Source organism: Pholis gunnellus (assembly GCF_910591455.1).
Source record: "Pholis gunnellus genome assembly, chromosome: 6".
NCBI lineage: Eukaryota > Metazoa > Chordata > Actinopteri > Perciformes > Pholidae > Pholis > Pholis gunnellus.
In genome coordinates, this window is record NC_136532.1 from 7248638 (window position 1) to 7270629 (window position 21992).

The window sequence follows — 21992 nt, forward strand, 5'->3', positions numbered from 1 at the left end:
AGAAACAAAAGAGGATCAAGTGGAGGGCTTGTTCCACGGATCATTGGGTCCCGCTACTGTACAATCACATTTTCATTCAATTAATGTGTGTTGTTCACAGAGTCTGGAGGATACTCTGACACTACTCTTGCAATGTGTTTGTCTAAGCCACTGCATTGCTTGTTTAAGCTTAATTGCAATGAATTGGAGCCTAGGTTGTGTTTATTGTTTGAGGAGAGACGCTCTCTCGGGCCAGGTCTACTTCCTGAGACCCAGATTTCGTTCCCCCTCAGACTAAGACTCAGATTTTGTGTGTGTCTGCCATTAGCTATATGACACACAACCAAGATCCAGAGGCTTTTACATTTAGAGAAATCTAAATTTGACGTAACCTTACCCCAGAGTGTTAAACTTGCGGTTATTTGTCTAGAAACTGTGGAGAAGCCTGTTCTTCTCGGGGCCGTTTGTCTGTGCTAATGGAGGTCATGAGATGATCTCACCAAACCATAGCAGGAAAAAGAGAGTGTGGGAAACTTGGTGCTCATGTTATGAACTTCCGCTTTATGTTGACAATATATGATGACATGCGAAAGGTCAGGTTTGCTGTGAAACAATGGCATGGACTTTAATTTACAGCATCACCTTAAAATGTACATATCTTTTCATGTTTACAGATATGAAAAGCGATACAACAACAACTATATGTCCACATATTTAATTCCACAACACAATATAAAAGGAATACAAAATAAAGTGCATAATTTCAAGACCGGATTAGAAAATAAATTAAAAGACCTTGTTTAATAGGCTGCTTGTTTATCAAACTTTAACCAAATCTCATTATACCGTAAAATCTTGAGGGGCGCGATACCCAGCATTTATCCACACGAACAAGCTTGTCTAAAATGAACAGCAACAAGAGAAACAAGAAAGGCAAGAATGTGATCCTCGACATGAAGCAACAATCTGCGAGCCGAGTTAATAACAGGGAAAAGGAGGCAGATTGTGGGATTCAAAGCTGCTGAAACTAAGACACAAAGCTCATTTGAGTGGAAAAGCTCAAACAAACGGGGGTTCAAAAGTTCAGTCTATTATATATATATATAAAACAGCAGCTCAAGGTGTCAATTGACTAACGAGACATTAAAAAGGGGAATTCCTTCATTGGAAAAAATGTGGCACAGAATAGGATCACAAAACTCCAAGTCCTCTCTGACTCTTTCTGTTATTTTGACTTGACAATAAAACGATTGCGTGAGAATAATCAGCAGAATAATTGCACATGAAAATAACTGGCCTAACTGATACAAAACATTCGGTAAAGCCCTGATTTTCTGGATGTTAGTGCTGGAAGATTGCGATTCATGAGCATGCGTTCTGATCAAACAAATACTTAGGATAATCCCTTTAGAGTTGTGATTTATCGATAACAACCTTCTCCTGAGAAGAATAATTTTATTACTAACAACATTTTACACAACATCGACCACCTAGAACACCATTTTTCTCAAGCCGACAGGTGAAACGTCTTCATATTAGTACTCCCACTGATTTTCTGGAGCTAGTGTTAATGACTATGGAAACAAAGTCCTTATAATTTGAGATGACGTGTGTGTGTGTGTGTGTGTGTGTGTGTATTCCAGGGCCCAGGAACAAAAACGTGGTGTTCACCACATAATAATACTGCACTGTACATTAGTCATGGAACTAACACAACATGTCCTTCAAAAAGAGCTGTACATCAGAGTTTTTTTTAAACAAAATCAATCCTTACAATGGCAGCACACATGCCAGTGTTACTCATACGGATCACATTCAATACTGCTTTCATTTACCATAGTGACCACAAAGCGTGTGACTCAATTATTCAAAATTTCTGGCCCCATCTCCTTTACAGTCAAGGTTTTACGCACAAGGCTGAACAAAGTAGCTGAAATTAGGAAGGATAGCTTTTCCATCGCTGACACTTGAGTCACAGAGAAGTGGCTCGTCTCTGTTAGAACATCTGTTTTGGGCAAAATGACAAAGTCTGCTCACACGGTCAGAGTTAGTCATCACTTGAGGTAGCTGGGTGCTGAAACAGAGAACAACAGGAGGGTCACAGCAGTTTTTTCTTTCCTTCTCGCTTCATGTGCCCGACTTCACAAGAGGAGTCAGTTATTATTTTGATGTGCCTTCCCCGATTTTTCAGAGGTTGAAGAGCTCACTTTTGGAGGAGTCGTTCAGAAGACAATCTACCTCAGAGCGAACCCAGAACTTTCTCCTTGTTCACAGTTAAGTCAGATGTATTTCTCCTCCTCTGTGTCAGTGCTCAATGATACCTGGAGTGCCGGGTCTTTTGGGCATGGCAGAGCTGAAAACTCCCTCATTACAGTCGTCCCTTCTCTACTCTGAACCTCAACGCTGCCCTGCTTGAACGAACAGGAAGCTTGTGAGTTTCTGACGGATGAAGGTTGTGAACCAGAGAGTCCGTCTGCTTTGTGGCAGGTTCCTTTGTACACTTCACTTCCCTCTGGCAGGTAGAGGAAGGTCTGGGAGGTGCTGGTGAAGTCTCGCAGGTCGTGGGAAACCAGGGAGTGCGAGTCCCGCTTCGAGATGGCCGAGGAGAGCCGAGTGTCTACTGTGTCTACACAGTGGAAGTTCCCCGGCCTCTGTTGCCTCCGTGCTCCCATCTTGCAAAATAAGTACTTGATTTTCTCAATGAGCTTGATTAGAACAGCCTTGCGGAGCAGGATGTAGATCCACGGGTCAAGAATGGGGTTGAATGAGGCAAAACGTATCGCTCGTAGATCAGGGTTCTTGTCCAGCCTCAGCTCCACTGGAGTCTTATACAGCTGGTTGAGAAACACCTGAGCCTGCAGAGGAAGAGAGAATACAGATTGAGTAGATTAGAGGAAGAGTGAAAAGCACACTAATGAAAACATGAAGCAGTAAAAGAGAAAGAGTGGGTAAAAGTTAAAAAATGACAAATAGAAATATGTTTGAACGTTTTCTCTATTTACCCACTGGAATTTGGATCAAACTCCATTTAAAAAAATATAACCTTTCTGCTTAAAGAAGCCTTGCGTAAAAAGTGCATAATGGATAGAAGGAACAAAAGAGTATGATAGTGGCTTAAAAAAGGGTAAAGAAAAGGCTATTAAGTACAACAATTAATATCTTCTAACTTTGCTTTCTAATCATCCACTTGAACTTGGGTCAAAAAGCATGCGTAAAAGTGCGTAAAAGATCAGTGCGTAAAGGACAGTAATAGCCCACAGGGCGCGGAGAACTTACGACAAGTGGTATGGAGCAAATAAGCACAACTACCGAAGTGCCTATAAGCAGAATGACCATCTGAATCTCTGCACCGGCCAGACGTCCAAAGCTGCGTCCTCTCTTCGGCGGGTCCACGTTGCGCCCTAGATCGGTTCCCAGCGAGGTCCTGCGCACGAAGCGCCGGTGCATCCGGATCAAAGCCGCACACACCAGCACGTTACAGACAACAGTGGCGAGAATGAGAAGAGAGCTGAAACCCGCATACGTATATGAGTAGGCAGCATCGCTGGTCTTGTTGCTCCTCCACTCTAGAAAACACCAAGTTTGTGGGTACTGTTTCTTCACCTGTCCAAAGCCGACAATCGGCAGGGCGCAGAAAAGCGCGTTGGAGATGTAGATCGCCAGGAGGGTCAAACCCGCCAGTTTCTGGTCCACATAGTCATTGTAGAAGTAGGCATGGTTTATAGCGATGTATCTCTCCACCGACATGGCACAGATGATACTGAGCCCGGACAGGGAGAAGAAAAGCAAGGTGAATCCGAAGTACTGGCACAGCGGGTCCTCTCCTGGCCACGATCCTTTCACGTAAGTGGCGATGGTGACCGGACTGGCCAGCAGTGTGCCCAGGAGGTCCGTGACAGCCAGTCCACACACCAGCGTGTAAAACGTGGTTTCCTTCTGTTCCTTGCGAGATTTACAAAGAACCACGATGGCGATGACATTCCCAACCACCCCGAAAATGAACATAATAGACGGAATGGTCGGGACCATGGTCCTCCCTGTCATCGACTGATTACTCATCGTGATGTCCTTCAAACGCAGTTCAAGACTAATGAAACTATTTTTCTTAACGCCAGTATGTCAAGTCCAGACCAGGAAACTTATTTGCACGTGAAACAAACCGGGGCAACATTTTAAATATCAGGAGGGGAAAAGATTGCACCTTTTCTTAATAAAACAAACTTCTAAAAAAAGAGCTCCCCCCTGCAGAGCATCGTGGCTGCTGCTGTCGTTACCTACGGCAACTATCAGATCCTCAGCTTTGCGAGACAGAAGCACATTTCACTCACCGGGGCGGAGAGATAAAGGCGGCCAACAGACACCGGCGTCTTCATTGAAATTAGGCTCTGCCTTCAAGTTTCCTGCAGGGTTCAGTCCCTCCCCTTAACTTCTCTCCACAACCCTCGTAAGCTGGTGCAGGGAAGGCCTTGGACACATTTTGTAACACCATCACACAGAAGTTAACCTACAACTACAACAAAGCTTGTTCAACACAACATTTTGAATTAAAAAAACAACTCACAAAAGATAATTAAAACTCTTACAAGTGTAAATGTGTGCTTTTAAAATGACTATATTGTCAAATTAGCATTATATTTGCATTATATGTTAGGCAACTAGACTTCTGGAGCAATAATGGTCAACAGTTTGATAATTTAACAGATGGAAAATGTGTTCTATGTTAGAACCAAACATTCCTGTAATCTTAAAAGTGGCACAAAAAAGGAGGATACAACTGAAATATATGAAGAATAATCTTTGCAGAAGCAAGATGAAAGAAATTACAATAAAGAAGATAATGTAGGAAATAGAAATATGATATTAAAATATGATTCATATAAAAGACACAACTAAAACTTGCTGTAAAACCCAAAGAAAAAATTCAGTTATAGTTGTTCTAAAATGATTTCCTGACTATGAACGTCATTGGTTAATAGGATTGATTTGGGATCTTTGTTTGCTCCGTAATTATGGATAAAAATCAACAAAATGTCAAACAACTTACAATTTGCTCCTGGTTATTCTCTTATTCTGATTGGTTCACCAAATGTCATGCAAATATATTCATAAACCTGTCCGCTATTCTGCTCAGAATAATTTATTTCTTCGAAAAACTAAATTGTTTATGAACATGCTGTTAAAAGAACATTTTATCAGGCCATTAAAATTCAGTCCTCTAACACATTTTGTCTCAATAAAAGCTCATGTAAATGACAACAACATAATGAAATTGGTGCCCATCATTTATGGGAGAGAAAATAAACACGCTGTCCTGCTGAGAGGGCGATGACACCGGTGTCTCTGACATGATGCCAGGTCTTTTGACTTTAACTAAAAAACAAAACATGTGATTATTCACTTCGTCCAGACATTTGGACCTGATTTCTTCCAAAGAATGAGGAGAAAGAAGCTGTGAGGTTAATTTAAGAACCCACGGGTGGACCAGAAAGAAAGCTATTTATTTTTTATCGTTTCTGATTCTAATGACCTTAGGGTTTGCATGTTTTCACAAATTATTCACAAAACACCATGCAGCTAAAACTGACATTTGACTTGAAATATTTTTTTTAAAAGAGTGAAAAACATCAAGAAGCTCTTATTCAGTATCCCTCACAGAGCTGTAGAGACTTGGACTTTGGTCTGTCTCCTGTGAGACTTGATCTACTTAAAGGTTGGTAATATTCTTCAAAAACCTTTTTAGTTATGTCTGTAGAAATTCTCATTACATCCCGACAGCGATCAATAAGTCGAATGCTCTGATTAAAAAAAAGAAAGCATGTATCTGGTATCTGAGGCTGTAACAGGACTGTAACAGCCCGTCTACCTGCGAGCATGCTCTACCTGTGGGGGAGTGAGTTTTGCCGACTTAAGCAAGGAAGAAATCCTACGCTGTCTTTGATTTAGCATGTCTTTGTATGATTATTCAAAATAGCTGAAATAAGCCCATTGTATCATTTTTCAAATAAATCATACGACAACATCGTCAAACACATTTTATTGAATACCATAGGAATAGCTTGCAATAGTAGTTAGCAAGCAGCAAACATGCACGCAGATTAGCTTGTTAGCTCGTCGACCACCTCGATTCTTGTTCTTTTGTTGTTTATTTCCCTTGAGATTGATTTCAACGATTGTTAGAATGACTTGCTTTGACAAACAAAACCACCAACTTCACCAAACTCAGGTGGGTGGGGTTTATCGGGATTTAGCTGTGCTGGTGATGTCAGCAGTGGGCGAGGGACACTTGTGGCTGGAGCTCGTCTGTCGTCTGTGTGTGATGTATTTAACCCTGAGCCAACTGTCGGTTGCATCATTTGTGAAAAAGCATGTTTTGTTTTTGTTTTGTTGTCAAAGCAGTAGGATTTCCAACACTTTGAATAACTCCAATAAGTTCAGATCTGCATCACTCACACCACTTCAGATCGTTTCCTCAACGTAGCTATAGACTGCGACTGCTTTCCCGTTGAACTCTGAGGAACCGAGACCCTGAGCCCTGCTGCGTGACGTCAGCCCACCAGGCTGACCCTGTGCTCTTGGAAAACACACTTGTTGTTTTCTTTGTTGCCACTTTCTGTCATTTATTTAAACATAGAAAAGGAGGAAACTCCCTGTGATTGCGGGCGTAGTATAGCCTTGGAAAAATAATGAAGAAATATTTTCTTAAGCATGCCAGAGTGGAGACTGAATATACCATGATTGGCCTTAACGTGTCGACCCTTTGAAAAACAGCCGTTATGTAATGTGTTTACCACCCTGTGCGTACGACTAAAATATGATTTCAGTCTCCTCTTGAGTTTTTCTGTACGTGTGTGTTTGGTTTCAATCCTCGCAGAATGTTCTGTAAGTAGATTTGAAAGATTAGGGTTCACATGAATGTGCTTTTCCTGGATTTGTTTGTTGAAGTCAGATAACCTGCAGCGTGGTCAAACTGCAATGACCCCCAGCACTGCTGAGAGAATCGTAAATACAATTCAAGTCTATGTTTTGTGAATAGACAATCGCACAGCCTCTTTGGGCATTTGTTTTTCTGGTAATACTTTGTAGTTTAAAGAAAGCAAAGAAAAAACAACTTCCAAAACATACTTTTTCTTCCATGGCTGTAGTTCCTGTGCCAGACAATTGCTACATTGTGGGACATTACTACATTCTTGGAAAGTTTTTTTTTGTTGGCTCTATTGATTCTTATATCCTCGTGATAGCTGTTATGGATTTGACTTTGTTTCTTACAACCAAGAGACAATTAAACCAAGGCAGGAACACGAGAACTGCAACTACAGGAACGTGGCATACTGGATTCGCCACAATATTTAGGTGTACCTCTGGACAATTCCCCGTGCAACAATGCGTCTGTGTTTCGGTTTAACATGGGTTGAGCCCATGGCTCACCACCTGATATCCCGGTGAGCCACAGACCTTTTTGTTTAAAAAAACAACAGCTACCTGCAGAGTCGATCATGATGTCTGCGGACGGGTACGGACACATTCGGTAGCTTGTGGGATAAAGAAAACTGTCTTCATTACAGCTTTACTGTACACACCCACATATTTAATAACTGACAAAACTGACTCTGTATAAGCACAATTTACATTTCAACTGACTTGTATACGCTGATATTTTAAACTTTCACAACAATAAAAGCAGACATGATATGAGCGGTCGAGTTTCAACAGTCTCACTTTGATAATGTCTCCACATTGTTGAGGGGAAACAGTTAGTCTGGCTCTTTTCTAAAGGAACTAAGTCACATATACCAGCACCTCTAAAGCTCACTAACAAACATGTTACATCTTGTTTCTTTAATCTGTAAAAAAAAATAAAAATCCCAAATCTTGGCAGGGAGCTGTTGCCAGGCAACTGGTGTAGACTTTGGGACAGGAGGTTGCTGGTCCAGCGTTTATGCTAAGCTAAGCTGCTGGCTCCAGCGACATATTTACACAGAGTGCGGCTTCAATATTGAGCTTTGCCAAAATGTCAAACTCGTCATTTAAAAGTTGAGTTGCTTCCAGAGCCAAAAATAATAGAAATTAATCTGTTTTTCATGTTGTGGTAAAAACAAACAAAGCAGCTAAAAACACTCATTCACTAATGTGTAAACTTATATACGTTTAAAAATAAATAAATAAAAGCAACCTTGCTTCAGAAATTGTTTGGCAGTAAAGGATGTGGGTTAAAACATACACAAGCATTGGGCTGGTTATTTAAGGTGGTTGCTTTGTGCGTGAAATACAAATGCATATCAACAGCACTTGTTATCATGAACCTTGATCATTAATATAGATAACATCTTTGTCCACATTGCTATTTCTAAGCATTAAACTGGTACTTTTCAATGAAGCAGTTGACAGTTACTTTCCTTACTATCGTCCCTCTCGACATGAGTCTGGCATTCCCAACATTTTGGAGAATAACCACAAGGTGGGCGGGTTGTTGTCCTTGACACTCTGCCGGCAGCCTTATTGTAAATGGAAAGTTTAGAGAGAGTTTGGACGTGTTTATTCTGGGGTCTGGTAGATTTGTAGATAACATCCGTATGCGATCTCACTCAGCATAACAAAGAGAATCAGATATAAACTGTTTGAACTGGCACAGAGTATGACATGTGATGCCAACATGAAAACAGAAACGCTTTGTCTGCTTTTTGAAATTATTCACGGCAAGCCTCTCATTAATTTGTTTGGGCTGCTGAGTCTAAGTCGTCACATGTCATCATATCTGAACCCCTTGAAGATATAGATTCACCACAGACAACCGCTGTAAATATGTCCTTGAATGACCTGAGCATAAAACATCCCTCTAATGTCAACATCTCTGTTCACACAAAGTCATCAAACCCAGAGAGGACAGTTTACCCTTGAGGCTTCAGGACAGCAAAGCCTGCCACAGAACAGAAGCAGGCTCAAGCTCATTCAAGTCAAAATGACAAAGAGCACTATTATGCACTTTGTACTTAATATTAAACTTTACCCAATCATTTTCCTGACCTTCCACCTGGACGGTTTATCCCTAAAGAGGGTATGACACATATCATAGCAACATAATGGAAAGTTGCCTCAAACGTGTTAATCCATCCAAACCGTTCAGATTCCTTGGACAAACTGTGAGCCCTATCACCGCTGGACAAGTGGACCATTTGGTTGTAGACATTATTGCGGCAATCATTAACAGGTAGCAGAAACTCAAAGCCAAATTAGGGACATTTACTGCTAATCTGTACATGACCCGATGACCCTCGCTGCCCATTAGAGCACAATGGAAAAAAGCAGGAAGGATGTTATATTGCTGATGATGAATAAATTCAGGGAAATGTTGCAAACCTGTTTCCAAAGAGCCAAAACCAAAGCACTTGAGCAGAACCCGACCGGGGCGTCCTCTCATTTAATCAGCTCATTTATATTCTAACGACTGAGTCTGTGAATTAGTTTTGGACACACTGGATCCTGTGTGTGAACTCCTGCTGTGCCAACTCATGGAAATGCTTGTTTCATGACCTGCAGTCTCAGTAACATCTGTATACATCTGTTCTGCCGCCAGCAGTTGGTTTCAGTGGAACATTCTGTTGCTGTAGCAACCGCTCCTGGCAAAGGTGCAAATCAGTTACAGTTTAACTGTGACTTTGGTCGGATCTGTGAGCAAGCAAATGTTGACAGACATCTTTTATCCGCTGCCCAAAGACCCTTGTTGTAGCATTATCTGTAGGTGCACTTTGTTAATTGTGATTGTTAACTTGTTCATTTACTTTTTCTGCCAGATCACTGCTAATCAAGCTACACAGAGAAAAATGAAGGTGCCATCTGGAACCGAGAATGTGGGACGCCATTGAAGAACCACAAAGAACCTTTCAGACCAAGGTTCTTTAAAGAACCATTTCCTTAAACTGGTCTTTTAAGAACCCACAGATGTGCATAAAAGAACCTTCAAAAAATGGTTCTTTGAGGCACTTTTTTCGAAAAATAACTTTATGGGTCTATAACCCTTTTCAAATGGTTCTTCAGCTAAATATGGTTCTTACAAGGAATAAATGTTTCTTTGAGTGACCGATTTCTGGAATATATATATTTATAAAACAATATTGGCTGCCAGCTAACTACCCCACCCCCAGATCATGGCACGGCAGGTCTTTTTTGCAAATGTATACCATTCCACACCATCCAATAACACAAACATGAATTAAGAACACTTACTTATCCCAAAGAACCAAATGACAAGCATGTAGAACCATCCAATAGTTAAAATGGTTAGCCCTTATATTAGCTGTTTGAAGCTAATATGTTGCTTATAAAACATTCTAAGCGATCTTGGAACCCATCGGCTTTCGGTCTGACAATAGATAAGACTCCTTTTAAAGCTCACCTACATGCATGGTGAGGACAGAAATGTCATTTTTTCCCTTAATCGTATTTGTTCTCTCCTAATATTATACTTAATTAAAATGGATCCCTTTATCAGTATTGCATTAATTCCCCGATTTTACGTGTATAATTCTTTACCATTTATATAGTCTTGAAATATTAAATTGTTTTTAATTCCATTTATGCTTGTAAAGCTCCTAATGAAAATGTTTTAAGTGTTTAAAAAAACCTTTAAAGAAATCTTGTTATTGTCTATGATTAAAAACACAAGCTAAAATGTGCAGAACTGATTAAACTGATTAATCATAAATCTTGTTGGCTGCCTAACCCATACATATGCAGCTAATACCTTAGAAGATCATTTCTCTTTGAGGACATATCCAAACAATCACATTGTTCTCTTGAACCTCGTCTTATCTTTTATCTGGTTGCTCCGGTTTTCATCAATGAAACTCCTGCCGGCAATTTCTCATCAGCAATCCCCACATGTTCCACATCATTTAATGTCAGAGAAAATGGGGACTACTTTTTTCGGGTGTATTTTCCCACAAGATTGACTTTTCTGAAAACATTTTGATCATGGCAGTGTCAGCGTCATGCACAGAGCTGCAGTGCTGCTTCCAGTGTCTTGCCTGACGGTTGCGTCATCCCTAAACACTCAGACGTGTTTAAGCCACATCACCTCAGCGTTGGGTCAATACTCTTTCACACGTCGTGGCATTGAGTGGGCAGAGGTTGAGAGAGATACTGGAAATGTCGAGCAGCACCATATGTCTTTGGGAAAAACGTGTATTTGTTACAGAAAAACAACTAAAGTTCCAGTTACAGACTACAAATTCTACATTATCAGTAACTGCTGTGCAGATGCAGGCCTACATCGTGTCAAAACTGTCCCAAATGAAAATGACAAATGAGTGTCAGTTATTGAGCAAATATCAGTCAATCAATCAATAAATCAAAATGTATTTGTATAGCACATTTTAAAATACAACAAAGGTTGCCCAAAGTGCTGCACATACAGTAGATAAGTAGTAAGTGACATTAAAATCAAGACAAACTAACACAAATCACACAAAAGTGCCATGTTAAGATCATAGCTGATAGGCCAGGCAAAATAAATAGTTTTTTAAACGGCTTTTAAACATTGGTAAGGTGGATGACAACCCAACATGAAGCGGAAGGTCGGTCCAGAGCTTAGGGGCAGCAACAGAGTAGGACCGGTCGGCCCGGGTTGTCATTTTAGTTTTCGGAACAACTAAAAGCTGTTGGCCGAGAGATCTTAGTGAGCGAGGGGGGGTATAGGGCTGCAGCAGGTCAGACAGATAGACTGGGGCGGCGCCATTTAAACACTTAAAAACAAATAACATTTACAGTTAAACAAATAACTCTACAGGTAGCCAATGAAGAGATTTTAAAATCGGTGGAATGTGTTCACGCCTGCGTGTACCAGTTAAAAGTCTCGCTGCTGAGTTCTGCACCAACTGAAGGCGTGATAGAAGTTTTTTGCCGATTCCAGCATACAAAGAATAACAATAGTCCAGTCTAGAGGTGATAGAAGCATGAATAACTTTCTCCAGGTCTTTTGAAGATAGAAAGAGTCTTAGCTGAAAGAAGCTGACTTTGGCCACGGACGCAACTTGGGAGTTCAATATAAAAGATGAGTCCAAGATCACACCCAGACTTTTGACATGGAATTTGCAGTGTGTTGCCATGGGGCCAAGACACAATGAGGGACTGAAAGCAGCTGAAAGGCGAGAGGGATTAAATATCCCATTACATGTTTTGTACTTGGCATTTGTAATGGTCTACTTGAGACCATTGTTTTTCTTCACTAAAGGGATCAGTATGGTTAGTCTAAACCCCCCCCCCCCTCCATACTTTTCCCAAGAATGGGGAGCTGCATCCTATTCTATTTCTATGGGTGCATCCAACAATTTCTGTAACTTTCTGTAACATACAGGCTCACTTTGTGCAAAAATTGGCCAGACGTGTGAAGGGTTTGAACTTCTCTCTCATGCTCTCTGTTGGAAATGTTCACACAATTGCTTCTGTCCTTTTTCATGTAACCGAGTGCAACATTACATCTTTCCCTTCCCTATGGGGTTGGGCTTTTCACCCCACCTTTAAGTAAGGCCACTAGCAGCATGTATTTAAACAAGTAGTTCATGTTGAGCATACTAACAGCTTTGGCTTATGCGGCCAGGATTTATGTAGTAAACCCAACCAATTATATAATATGGCTCTTACAGTCTTGATATATATTGTATATCAAACACGGAAATACTGAACTGACAAACCTAAAAATTACAGTCAGAGTTTAATCATAACTATTGCTGACTGAGAAGGGATTTCAACATTGTTTGCTTAACCCTACAAACTACAAAGTTACAGAAAGTCTTTAATTAATCTAGAGATAAGGTGCAAAAAACTATTTCAGTTTGAAGTTTTATAAGTTGGCATTTTGTTTTCAATTGAAAAACTGGGTATTATTATAATTTAATATAGCAGCTGATGAAGACAAAATAACAAATGAATCAGACAGCAAATAAATCAAATTTCTAATTACCGCTGCTCACCAGCCTAATTTATGAGTGTTTAATATGTGAGCAATACACCAGTGTCAGGATGCATAAAGGCCACGAATACCCTCAAAACAAACAGACAGATAAATGAAACATTATTTGTTTTCACTTATCTCTTTAAAATGTTAAACGGGAAGCAGCTGACATTGATGAATAATGAAAGTTAATTAATAAACACGTTCCTCTGGAGCCGAGATCAACACGAGCAGCAGCATCGTATCCTGTAATCTGCTTTACAGAACAGGACAGACAGAGAAAACTCAGATATAAATCACACCTACAAAATCAAAAATAGGAATCATGTTGACTTAGAGGGAGAGGAAATGAGAGGAAAAAAACACAAGATAGTTTGTATTTACATGACAAGGATAAAAAATGTGTAAAATCAGGCATTTAGTATAAAGTATTATTCAGAGAGGATAGTACGTACTGAACCTAAACGATTAGAGGATGTGCTGGTTTTATTCGGAATTCTCTTACCAGCTGAAGTGCCTTTATTCTACAAATAAGGTCCCCTGGTAGAGAGACACCTTTTTTGTTTTTTATCTACAGTAGCAGATGTTCAGTATCCAGGCTCAACACTGATCATGTCTAATGCATCCCCTCTTCTCTTCCACATTTTCTGATGTTTACATATGTCAAATAACGATGACACATATCCCTTACAAACCACTCCTCCCCCTTCCATGACAACACACACGGGTCTTTAAAAACCCTTAAAAGGCTCTGGACATCAGATAACCACTGATGTGGATGTCAAACTTCCTGACTTGTTTTCCCATCATCGCCTCCCACCTGATTGACTTCATCAGCGGTGTTAGCACACCTGTTTGACTCTTGTTCAAACACCCGCAATCACCGACGAAAAAACCCCAGTTGTGTTACTTTTAAACCAGTGATTTTAAGTTGAGTTTGAGGACAAAGGAGGATGAAGAAGGTATCTTTTTTTTTTAAATCTACTGCGGATTAATTTAAAGCTCATTCATTGTCTACACAGATTGTACACAGTCAAAGCTGTGAAGCTGGTATAAGACGAAAGACTTCATGTAAGGAGACTGAGAAGATAATAAAAAAGCTGTAACATAACTTCCAAATATTACAGTTTTAGGACGTCAAACTTAACTTAACTGTTGCCGACCCTTTGTGAATGGAGCAATGACTTCACATGCATTAAGAAATATGTTTCAGAGCTAGTGGTAATGCTGTCCATATAGTTTAGAATAAGTAAACTGACGTTATTTGATTATTCAGCCATTTATTTGCGTTTTGGGATTCAGGTAGGTGTTCAGGTAGGTGTTGTTTTGTGAGATGTGATTTATAAAGTTGCCAGTTTCGTTGTTATTAAACAGGTCAGACGCTTTGACCGTATTCCATACAACCTCCGTAACATCATTTAAACAGATCTTACATTATGCTTCAATCTAGTCATGTGTAAATCTCCATTTAGTAATTTACAGTCAAAAATACAGACAACTGTCTCCAAGCGAGTAAACTACGTCGACGCTGAGTTGAGATGAGTGCTGTTTCTAAGGTCAAGTAAAAAAATAAGGTGGATAGAAGTGACCCCTCCATATTATGTTATCCAAAAGAGACAAGATATGAGTAAGAGTACGGATCAGCTGACCGTGTGATCTGTTCACTGTGTGATGTATTCACTGTGTATGCTCTGTGATAATCTGCTGATCAGACGTGAAGGTGGGCATCCTTCATGACTTCAGCAGTCAATCAAAAGGAAATTTGAAACGGCTGCCGAAATAACTTTGTGTGCTATTATAGTTAATATTGTTGCTGTTGTTTTTGTCATGTGTGTTCTTGCTGTTGTGGTCATTAAAATTGTCACATGATTTTACAAATTATTTATCTTGTTCACGTGCTTGAATGTAAATGTACTAAATCACATTTGCGTTGTGAAAACATTTTTTAATGATTAAATAATTAACATTGCGCGACTTTTGTCATTTTTGAAATACCTATTTAAGGAACACTTTCGCATTCAGCCAGGAGAGTCTTTTTATTCAATTTTGCTGACCTCAGATGGCCTCATATCTTTTTACGATTAGACAAGACTGAAATCAGTAGTCAGACGATGTGCACTATTGAAGTGCACCCTTGTGAGGGTGAATGTCTTAAAATACATAAAAATTCAACTGTTAGGTTTGAACTTTTCATTACAAAAAGCCAAAGAATCAAAGACAGACATGTTACATTTTCATATATTTTTTGTTATTATTTAATAACAAAAAAGAGAAAGCAGCACAACATTCACAAAGTATTTTCTTTCACCTTTGATTGGGTCTTAGCAGTTACAACGTGTCCTTCCCTTAATTCGTCACGCCACCAGAAGAAGACAACATGGATAATGAATTACAGGCTTTGTCTATACAAGCAGCTCAATTCTGCATTTTATAATAATACTACCTACACGTGGAGGAAGCAAGCTATTATTGGAGCAATTTGAGAGCCAAGTGTCCAGCGGCCCTATCAGCCCTACTGAGCGGACGCTTGAAGTCACGGTTTGCGGCTTTGAGGAGGGCTTATTTTGTTCTGCACAACTATTGTGAAGTTCACAAATAAATGCTTTCCAGTATGACACGGTCATCCAGTCACCAGGCAGAGCTACGAGTGAGAGACGTGTGTTGACCAAATGTATTGACCCATAATCTAGTAAACTTTGATTTGTAAATGTTCATTTTGAAGCAAATTTGATGTGTGTGTGTGTGTGTGTGTGTGTGTGTGTGTGTGTGTGTGTGTGTGTGTGTGTGTGTGTGTGTGTGTGTGTGTGAGAGAGAGAGAGAGAGGGCCTGCAGCATTGTAATTAAGTTTGAAAAGTAAACTTTGTTTGAGTATATAGAGGAAGATTATAGAGGAAGACACACCATTTATTATTACAATATATTTTCTGTAACTAAGCAACTCTTTTTGTAATTCTATTTTGCATTTTTTTTAGTCTGGGGAAGTCATGTGACCAAGTGTAGTCATGTGACCAACATTCGGACCATCGCAGTCATTGACATTCTAGAGCCTTTGTGATGTCATAGAATGTTTGTCAGAATGACCCGCCTTTGATGACGTTTGTATAGGTAGCTGGAATCCTCTGGGCAACTTAGTTATCATCCGACATCCATCAGAGAGACCTCTTGTGCGAACAGAGCGACAACTTCTCAAACCACAACAGAACAAGTACAAAAGGGTAAGTATTCAAACAACAATACAGCATTACTGTTGTGAAAAGATGCACGACCTGAGAACAGCTGAAATGGACACTGAAAAAACAATCAGCGAGCAGGCGGCAGAGATTGCTGCCATGAAGGAGACGATGGCCGCAAAAGAGCTTGGTTGGGAGCAGGAGAGACAGAAAATTATGAAGGCTCTCAAGTCAGAGAGAGAGGGCAGGAAAGTAGCACGGGCAGACAAGGTCATCATAGCTAAGGAAAAGGACGAAATCATCCGTTCTCTTCGTGAAAGTCTGTTCAAAAAGGAGAGTGAGAGTGCCCAGTTCAACCGGGTTATTGACGCCATGAAAGAGGAGAACGAGACGTTCCGAAAGAACTGTATAAAAGCACATCATGTCAAATTTGGTTTGTCCAAAATGGATGTGATGGACTTGGACGCAAAGTTGCTTGCGCTTACAACTCAGCAAGATAACTTTGAGAAGAAGGTGAGGCAGACCGTCGTGGACCTGGAAAGCCAAGCCACGCAGAAAGACATGGAGCTCATCCGGAGCGAGTCTGAGTGGAAGATAAAATTCACGGCTCTAGAAGAACAGATGAGATGCGAGCTTGCCGCACAGGAGGAGCGCTTACAGAGAGAGAAGGAGCTGCATAGACGCAGCAGAGAGATGGAGGAAGAGTGGCGCAACCAAAAGGAAGAAGAAATCAAGCTCCTGACAAAACAAAACGCTGACCTCCAGGTAGAAAACCTCAGCCTTCAAAAGCTCGCCCAACAAACAGACAGGGAGAAGGCGCAGTTTCAGAAGGAGGAGAAGAAGGCCAGGAAGGAGGCAGAAAAGATCCTGAAGAAAGACCAGAAGGAGGCGGAAAAGATCCTGAAGAAGGACCGGAAGGAGGAGGAGGAGAGGGAGAAGAAAGAGAAGAAAGAGAATGAGAAGAGAGAAAAGGAGGAATTGAAAAGAGAGAAGAAGGACAGGAAAGAAAATGAGAAAAGACAAAAGAAGGACCTGAAAAGACAAATGAAAGACAAGGAGTTGATGGAGGAAGAAGAGGAAGTGAGACGCAACATCCTTTCTATTCTCTCCATTCACTGCTACCCTGTCCCCACTTTTACCCACGCATTTCGACCCTAACCCCGCTTCTACACTAACTCTACATCTACCCTATCCCCATCTACCCTAAGAGCCCCATCTACCCTAACCCCATCTACCCTAAGAGCCCCATCTACCCTATCCCCATCTACCCTATCCCCATCTACCCTATCCCCATCTACCCTATCCCCACATCTTTCTTTTCCGCACTTCTACACTAACCCTACATCTACCCTATCCCCATCTACCCTAACCCCATCTACCCTAACCCCATCTACCCTATCCATCACCACTCAGACTCAGACTCAGACTCACACACACAGACTCAGACTCACACACACACACACACACACACACACACACACACACACACTCAGACTCAGACTCAGACTCACACACACACACACACACACACACACACACCTACACACACACACACACACACACACACACACACACCCTCCTCCGCGAATCGCCACCTTAACGTGGTGGAGGAGTTTGAGTGGCTCAGTGATCCTGAGGGAGCTATGTTGTCCGGGGACCCTGGTAGGGTCTCCCAAGGCAAACAGGTCTCAGGGGAGAGCCCAGACTAAGAGCGGTTCAAAAATGATGGCATAATAATAATAGCAGCCCACAGATTTCAGCCACCTCGCCCAGACCAGGGAAACCGGGGCACCCTCCCGGAGCCAGACCCAGGAGGGGAGCTCGTCAGCGAGTGTCTGGTGGCCGGGCCTTCGCCCATGGGACCCGGTCGGGCTCAGCCCGAAGAAACATCATGGAGCAGCCACCCTGAAGACCCACCAGCCGCAGGGACAAGCATCGGGGTCGGATGAAATGCAGACCGGGTGGCGGGCCGGGCCGGGTGCCTGGGCGAGTTTAAACACTATTTCACTGAATAAACACTAAAAAGTCCTCAGGGGCACAAATGTATCAAGGCTTTGAAATACTCTTCTCATTTTAACAGCAGTTAAAACATGTATAAGTGAATGCATCTTATCAATGGATTTGGATTATTCACAGTAAAATTAACAGTGTCAATGTAACACTTAGATTTTAACACTAATTCAGTGAACCCTATCTACAGAGTGTTAAAGTTACACTGGACATAGTGTTACATTTTTAGAGTCAATTTAACTCTGGTTAGAGTTAATATTTTACACTACACTGAGAAGTGTTACTCAAATTTGACACTATGATGTAAACTCTAATTAAGTTACTCTTCATGCGTGTTAGACCTACTTGACACTAAGTGTTGATTAAGAAATTACTCCAAATACAGTGTTGATTTTTAACCGACTCCTACCAGTGTTAAAAAATATTTCCTCTTGTATTTACTCCCTGAGTGTTATTCTTACCCAACACCTTATTTTCAATTTACTCCTTTTTAACTCAACAGAACACTTTTAAGAGTTTTACATTTTCTACTTTACCATATCCAGCTAACACTTAAACAATAAAACAAAAAATGTTTGCAGGGGAAAAAACAACAAACACCATTATATCCATATGTTAATAACAATTTATTAAAAATAAAAACATTTAGTTTGCATACATTTTTTCATTATCAGTTTAGAGATTCAATTTTAACTCCCACTTGTGCTACATTGTGCAACAATTAAACCTCACTTTCAGTTTCAAAGAAGGAAAACAAACATTGTTCTTAAAAGACACGGTATATTTAGAATAGTACAATCTTAACAATGTCTGCAAACACTGAAATATGTGTGTTTACAGTGCATTTAGAGGATACACATACAATTCAAGCCATTTTCACCTTAGAACAAACTTCACTATCATCTGCAATCTACCAAGCAATTCAAACAAAAATCTAATTGACCACTGAAAGAGTTGGGATGTTTTTTTGGCTTTAAACATTCTGATTATCTGCTGCCTCCAGACATTGTACTGCTGCTGGGAAAACTGGGAAAAACTAAATTCATAGGGTTGTCGTTTTTTATTTGAAATACTAATTCTGTAACTATATGTTATATCAAATTCGACTGCAGTTAGATTTAATATTGGATTTTTGATTTGCCACAGATAAGTGGGTCTTCTATACCAGCAGGTGTTCGAATTACATTTTTAAAGGAGAGATTCACAGATTTCTACCTTATTTAAATTTCTCTGCTCATGGTGTGAAAAACAGTGTGTAAATCTAACTGCACTCAAATTTGGTATTAAAACATATAGTTACAGATACAATAGTTTAAAGTGACTCATGGCTCTATTGTAAAGGTCTTGGTTGGAATCTATTGGTATCTTGGCAGATGATAGAAAGTTGTCTATAAGTTGAAGAACAATAACTCTATTTTAACCACAGTAAATGCAGACAAATCATCCTTAGGAAAATACTAATCTCTGCTGGCAAAAATTGTACAAACAAACAATTCTTTGTATTGAACAGCCAAATCCAATTTGACAGACAAAGTTATGAGTTGAGTACAGCCCTAAAATAAATATATATATATTTCCCACAAGCGTAGAAGAACAGATGTGCTTGAAGAAGAGACATCTAAGTTACCTCAGTTTCAGTCACCTTTCGTCCGGTTGTGTTCCTTGACAATAGTCTCCACCAGGTTTCTTGGCCAACGCAGATTTTTCCAACTGTGAAACGATGATTTTTGTTTAATCACATGATGGTATCTGTAAAAACAGAAAAAGTTAAATGGCATTATGACCTACAACACAATTCATTCTTCAACACTGAAGTTAAATTTAACAATAACTAGATTTTGTCAAACACACGTTAAAAAACGACTGAATGTAAATGTAGACAGCAATATAACACGTTACTTTGAAAAGTGCATATTCAGTTTAACAGACAAAAAATAAACTATTCATTTAAACTAATTGGCTTTAAAGTGAATCCTTGTAGGAGTGCCCATGCACTCAAAGGGAAGGTTTGTCACGATAATACCACAACTCCCCACACACGCAGTATTTGCTATTTACTGTCATCTATGGACATTGAAAACAATACAACACTGTCAGTCCTCCACATTGACCTCTCTGGCCCACATTGTGGAGTCTGATGTTAGCTAGTTAGCCTAGCTAACTTAATGTGCGAGCACATTTGAGCTAACGTTAGCTTTCAACTCGGTCAGGTTAGCCCTCTGCTATTCGGTATTTCAAGACACAAAAACAACTGGAGTGTATGTTGAACAACAATATTAAGTCATTCTAATTCTTTTCTACTGAAATGCCAAAATTTGGTTTCATAAGTGATTTAGAGAAACTTGCCACAGTCTGTGAAGTGCAAAATGGCGGGGCGAAGCTCATGATCCATTTGAAAGGAGGAGGAGGTGGGAGGAGCTTTCCAGAGTTCAGAGTTCTTTCCAGAGTACACTACAGCAGTGAACAATGACATCAACACTGGGGGTCATTTTACTCTTGCCGTTGTTGTAATAACTCTGAAAGACACTGGGGAATTTACTGTATATCAACAATAAAAATTACAGGTGATTAGTGACATCACCTGCCTCTAATAACTAAAGGTGGGGTGTTTAATTCTCTCAGATTGTTTAATTTAAAGAGCTTTTAGATGCTTCTCAAAGAGGAAAATATGCAATATTTCATTAAAAAAAAGAAATAAAACCTTAGATAAAAGTCTGAAAAAAACAACATAGTTTGGTCTAACAGACATGTTTATTTCTACTGCTTTGAACATCAACATTTTTTATCAAGAATATAACTTACATGTGGACGACAGACCCATGTTTGTCAAGAAATATCAGGGTTGGAAAGTAACTAAGTACAGTATGTGTACTCTCTTTACTCCACTACATTTAACTGACAGCTTTAAGTTACTTTTCAGTTTTACACATAAAACCTATGAGTTGCTAAAATGATGTATTGTTAAGGGTTTAACTACCAAAGTAGTTTACAAAGTAGGGTGGTTAAGCTCCACCTGATCTGCAACAATAAAAGTATCACACTAATATCAGGCATGGCATGTTAATGGTACCATGAGTACTTTTTCTTTTAATAGCCTAATCTAAGTTATTTTTTGTCGACGACAACCGACAAATGTAGCCTACAATTTTTGGTCTATTATGTGTAAGAGAGTAATGATATTAAATGGCTAAATTACCCTTCTAGTGCTCACATATAAGACACATTGACAATGGGTGGAGAGCTGCTCTCAACAAAGCAGTCAGTAAGGAGCATTCTTGTTTCAGCATTTTGTGCTGCTCATTCATCGCCAACTGCATACCAGGCTGTTTCCCAAGAACCATGTCCTGCATACTGAATAGCTGCAACATAATGTGGAATGAATGCATTATGTGCACAACCACAACAGCATTTTTCTTCTCCAAAGATCTATTATCTCAGGAAAGTCCAAACACAACTCAGGCTTTACTTGCTGGTTAATATGCAGATTGTTGCGCTTTAGCTGATGCTGCACTGTCATGTTATTGTCACAGATGTGCACTTTGTGTCTATTCTTACAGGTATCAGGATCTAGACTGCAGTATTTGTTTTCCTTTGTGAACAAACATTTTTTGGCCATTAAGGCATTCCTTTCCACGCAAAGAATTGGGTTCTCTCTAGATTGGCTATCAGCAAATTCTTCAGTGCAATACTCCTTTCAATCCCCTGTGAGAAAACTCACGTGGACACATAGAAAACACACACACACACACACACACACAGGAAGGAGTGGGAGGATGTGATGGTGAGATCTTTTTGTTTACATGAGGTCACCCGACCATGAGGCTTAACAATCAATGTGTGCATAGGTTCCAATAATGATATCATCCCAGAAAGAACAATAAATGTGA

General features: G+C 40.1%; 1 protein-coding gene across 1 annotated transcript; it reads right to left on the reverse strand.

Annotated features, from left to right (window-relative positions):
• Positions 1–523: 523 nt before the first annotated feature.
• On the reverse strand, positions 524–4243 carry ptger4a (prostaglandin E receptor 4 (subtype EP4) a). Its single transcript, XM_079160737.1, has 2 exons — positions 3256–4243; positions 524–2834 (listed from the first exon to the last, which is right to left on the reverse strand). Exons 1-2 carry the CDS (start codon positions 4036–4038, stop codon positions 2259–2261), a joined length of 1359 nt encoding a protein of 452 aa, XP_079016863.1. The 5' UTR covers positions 4039–4243; the 3' UTR covers positions 524–2258.
• Between the last annotated feature and the right edge of the window lie 17749 nt (positions 4244–21992).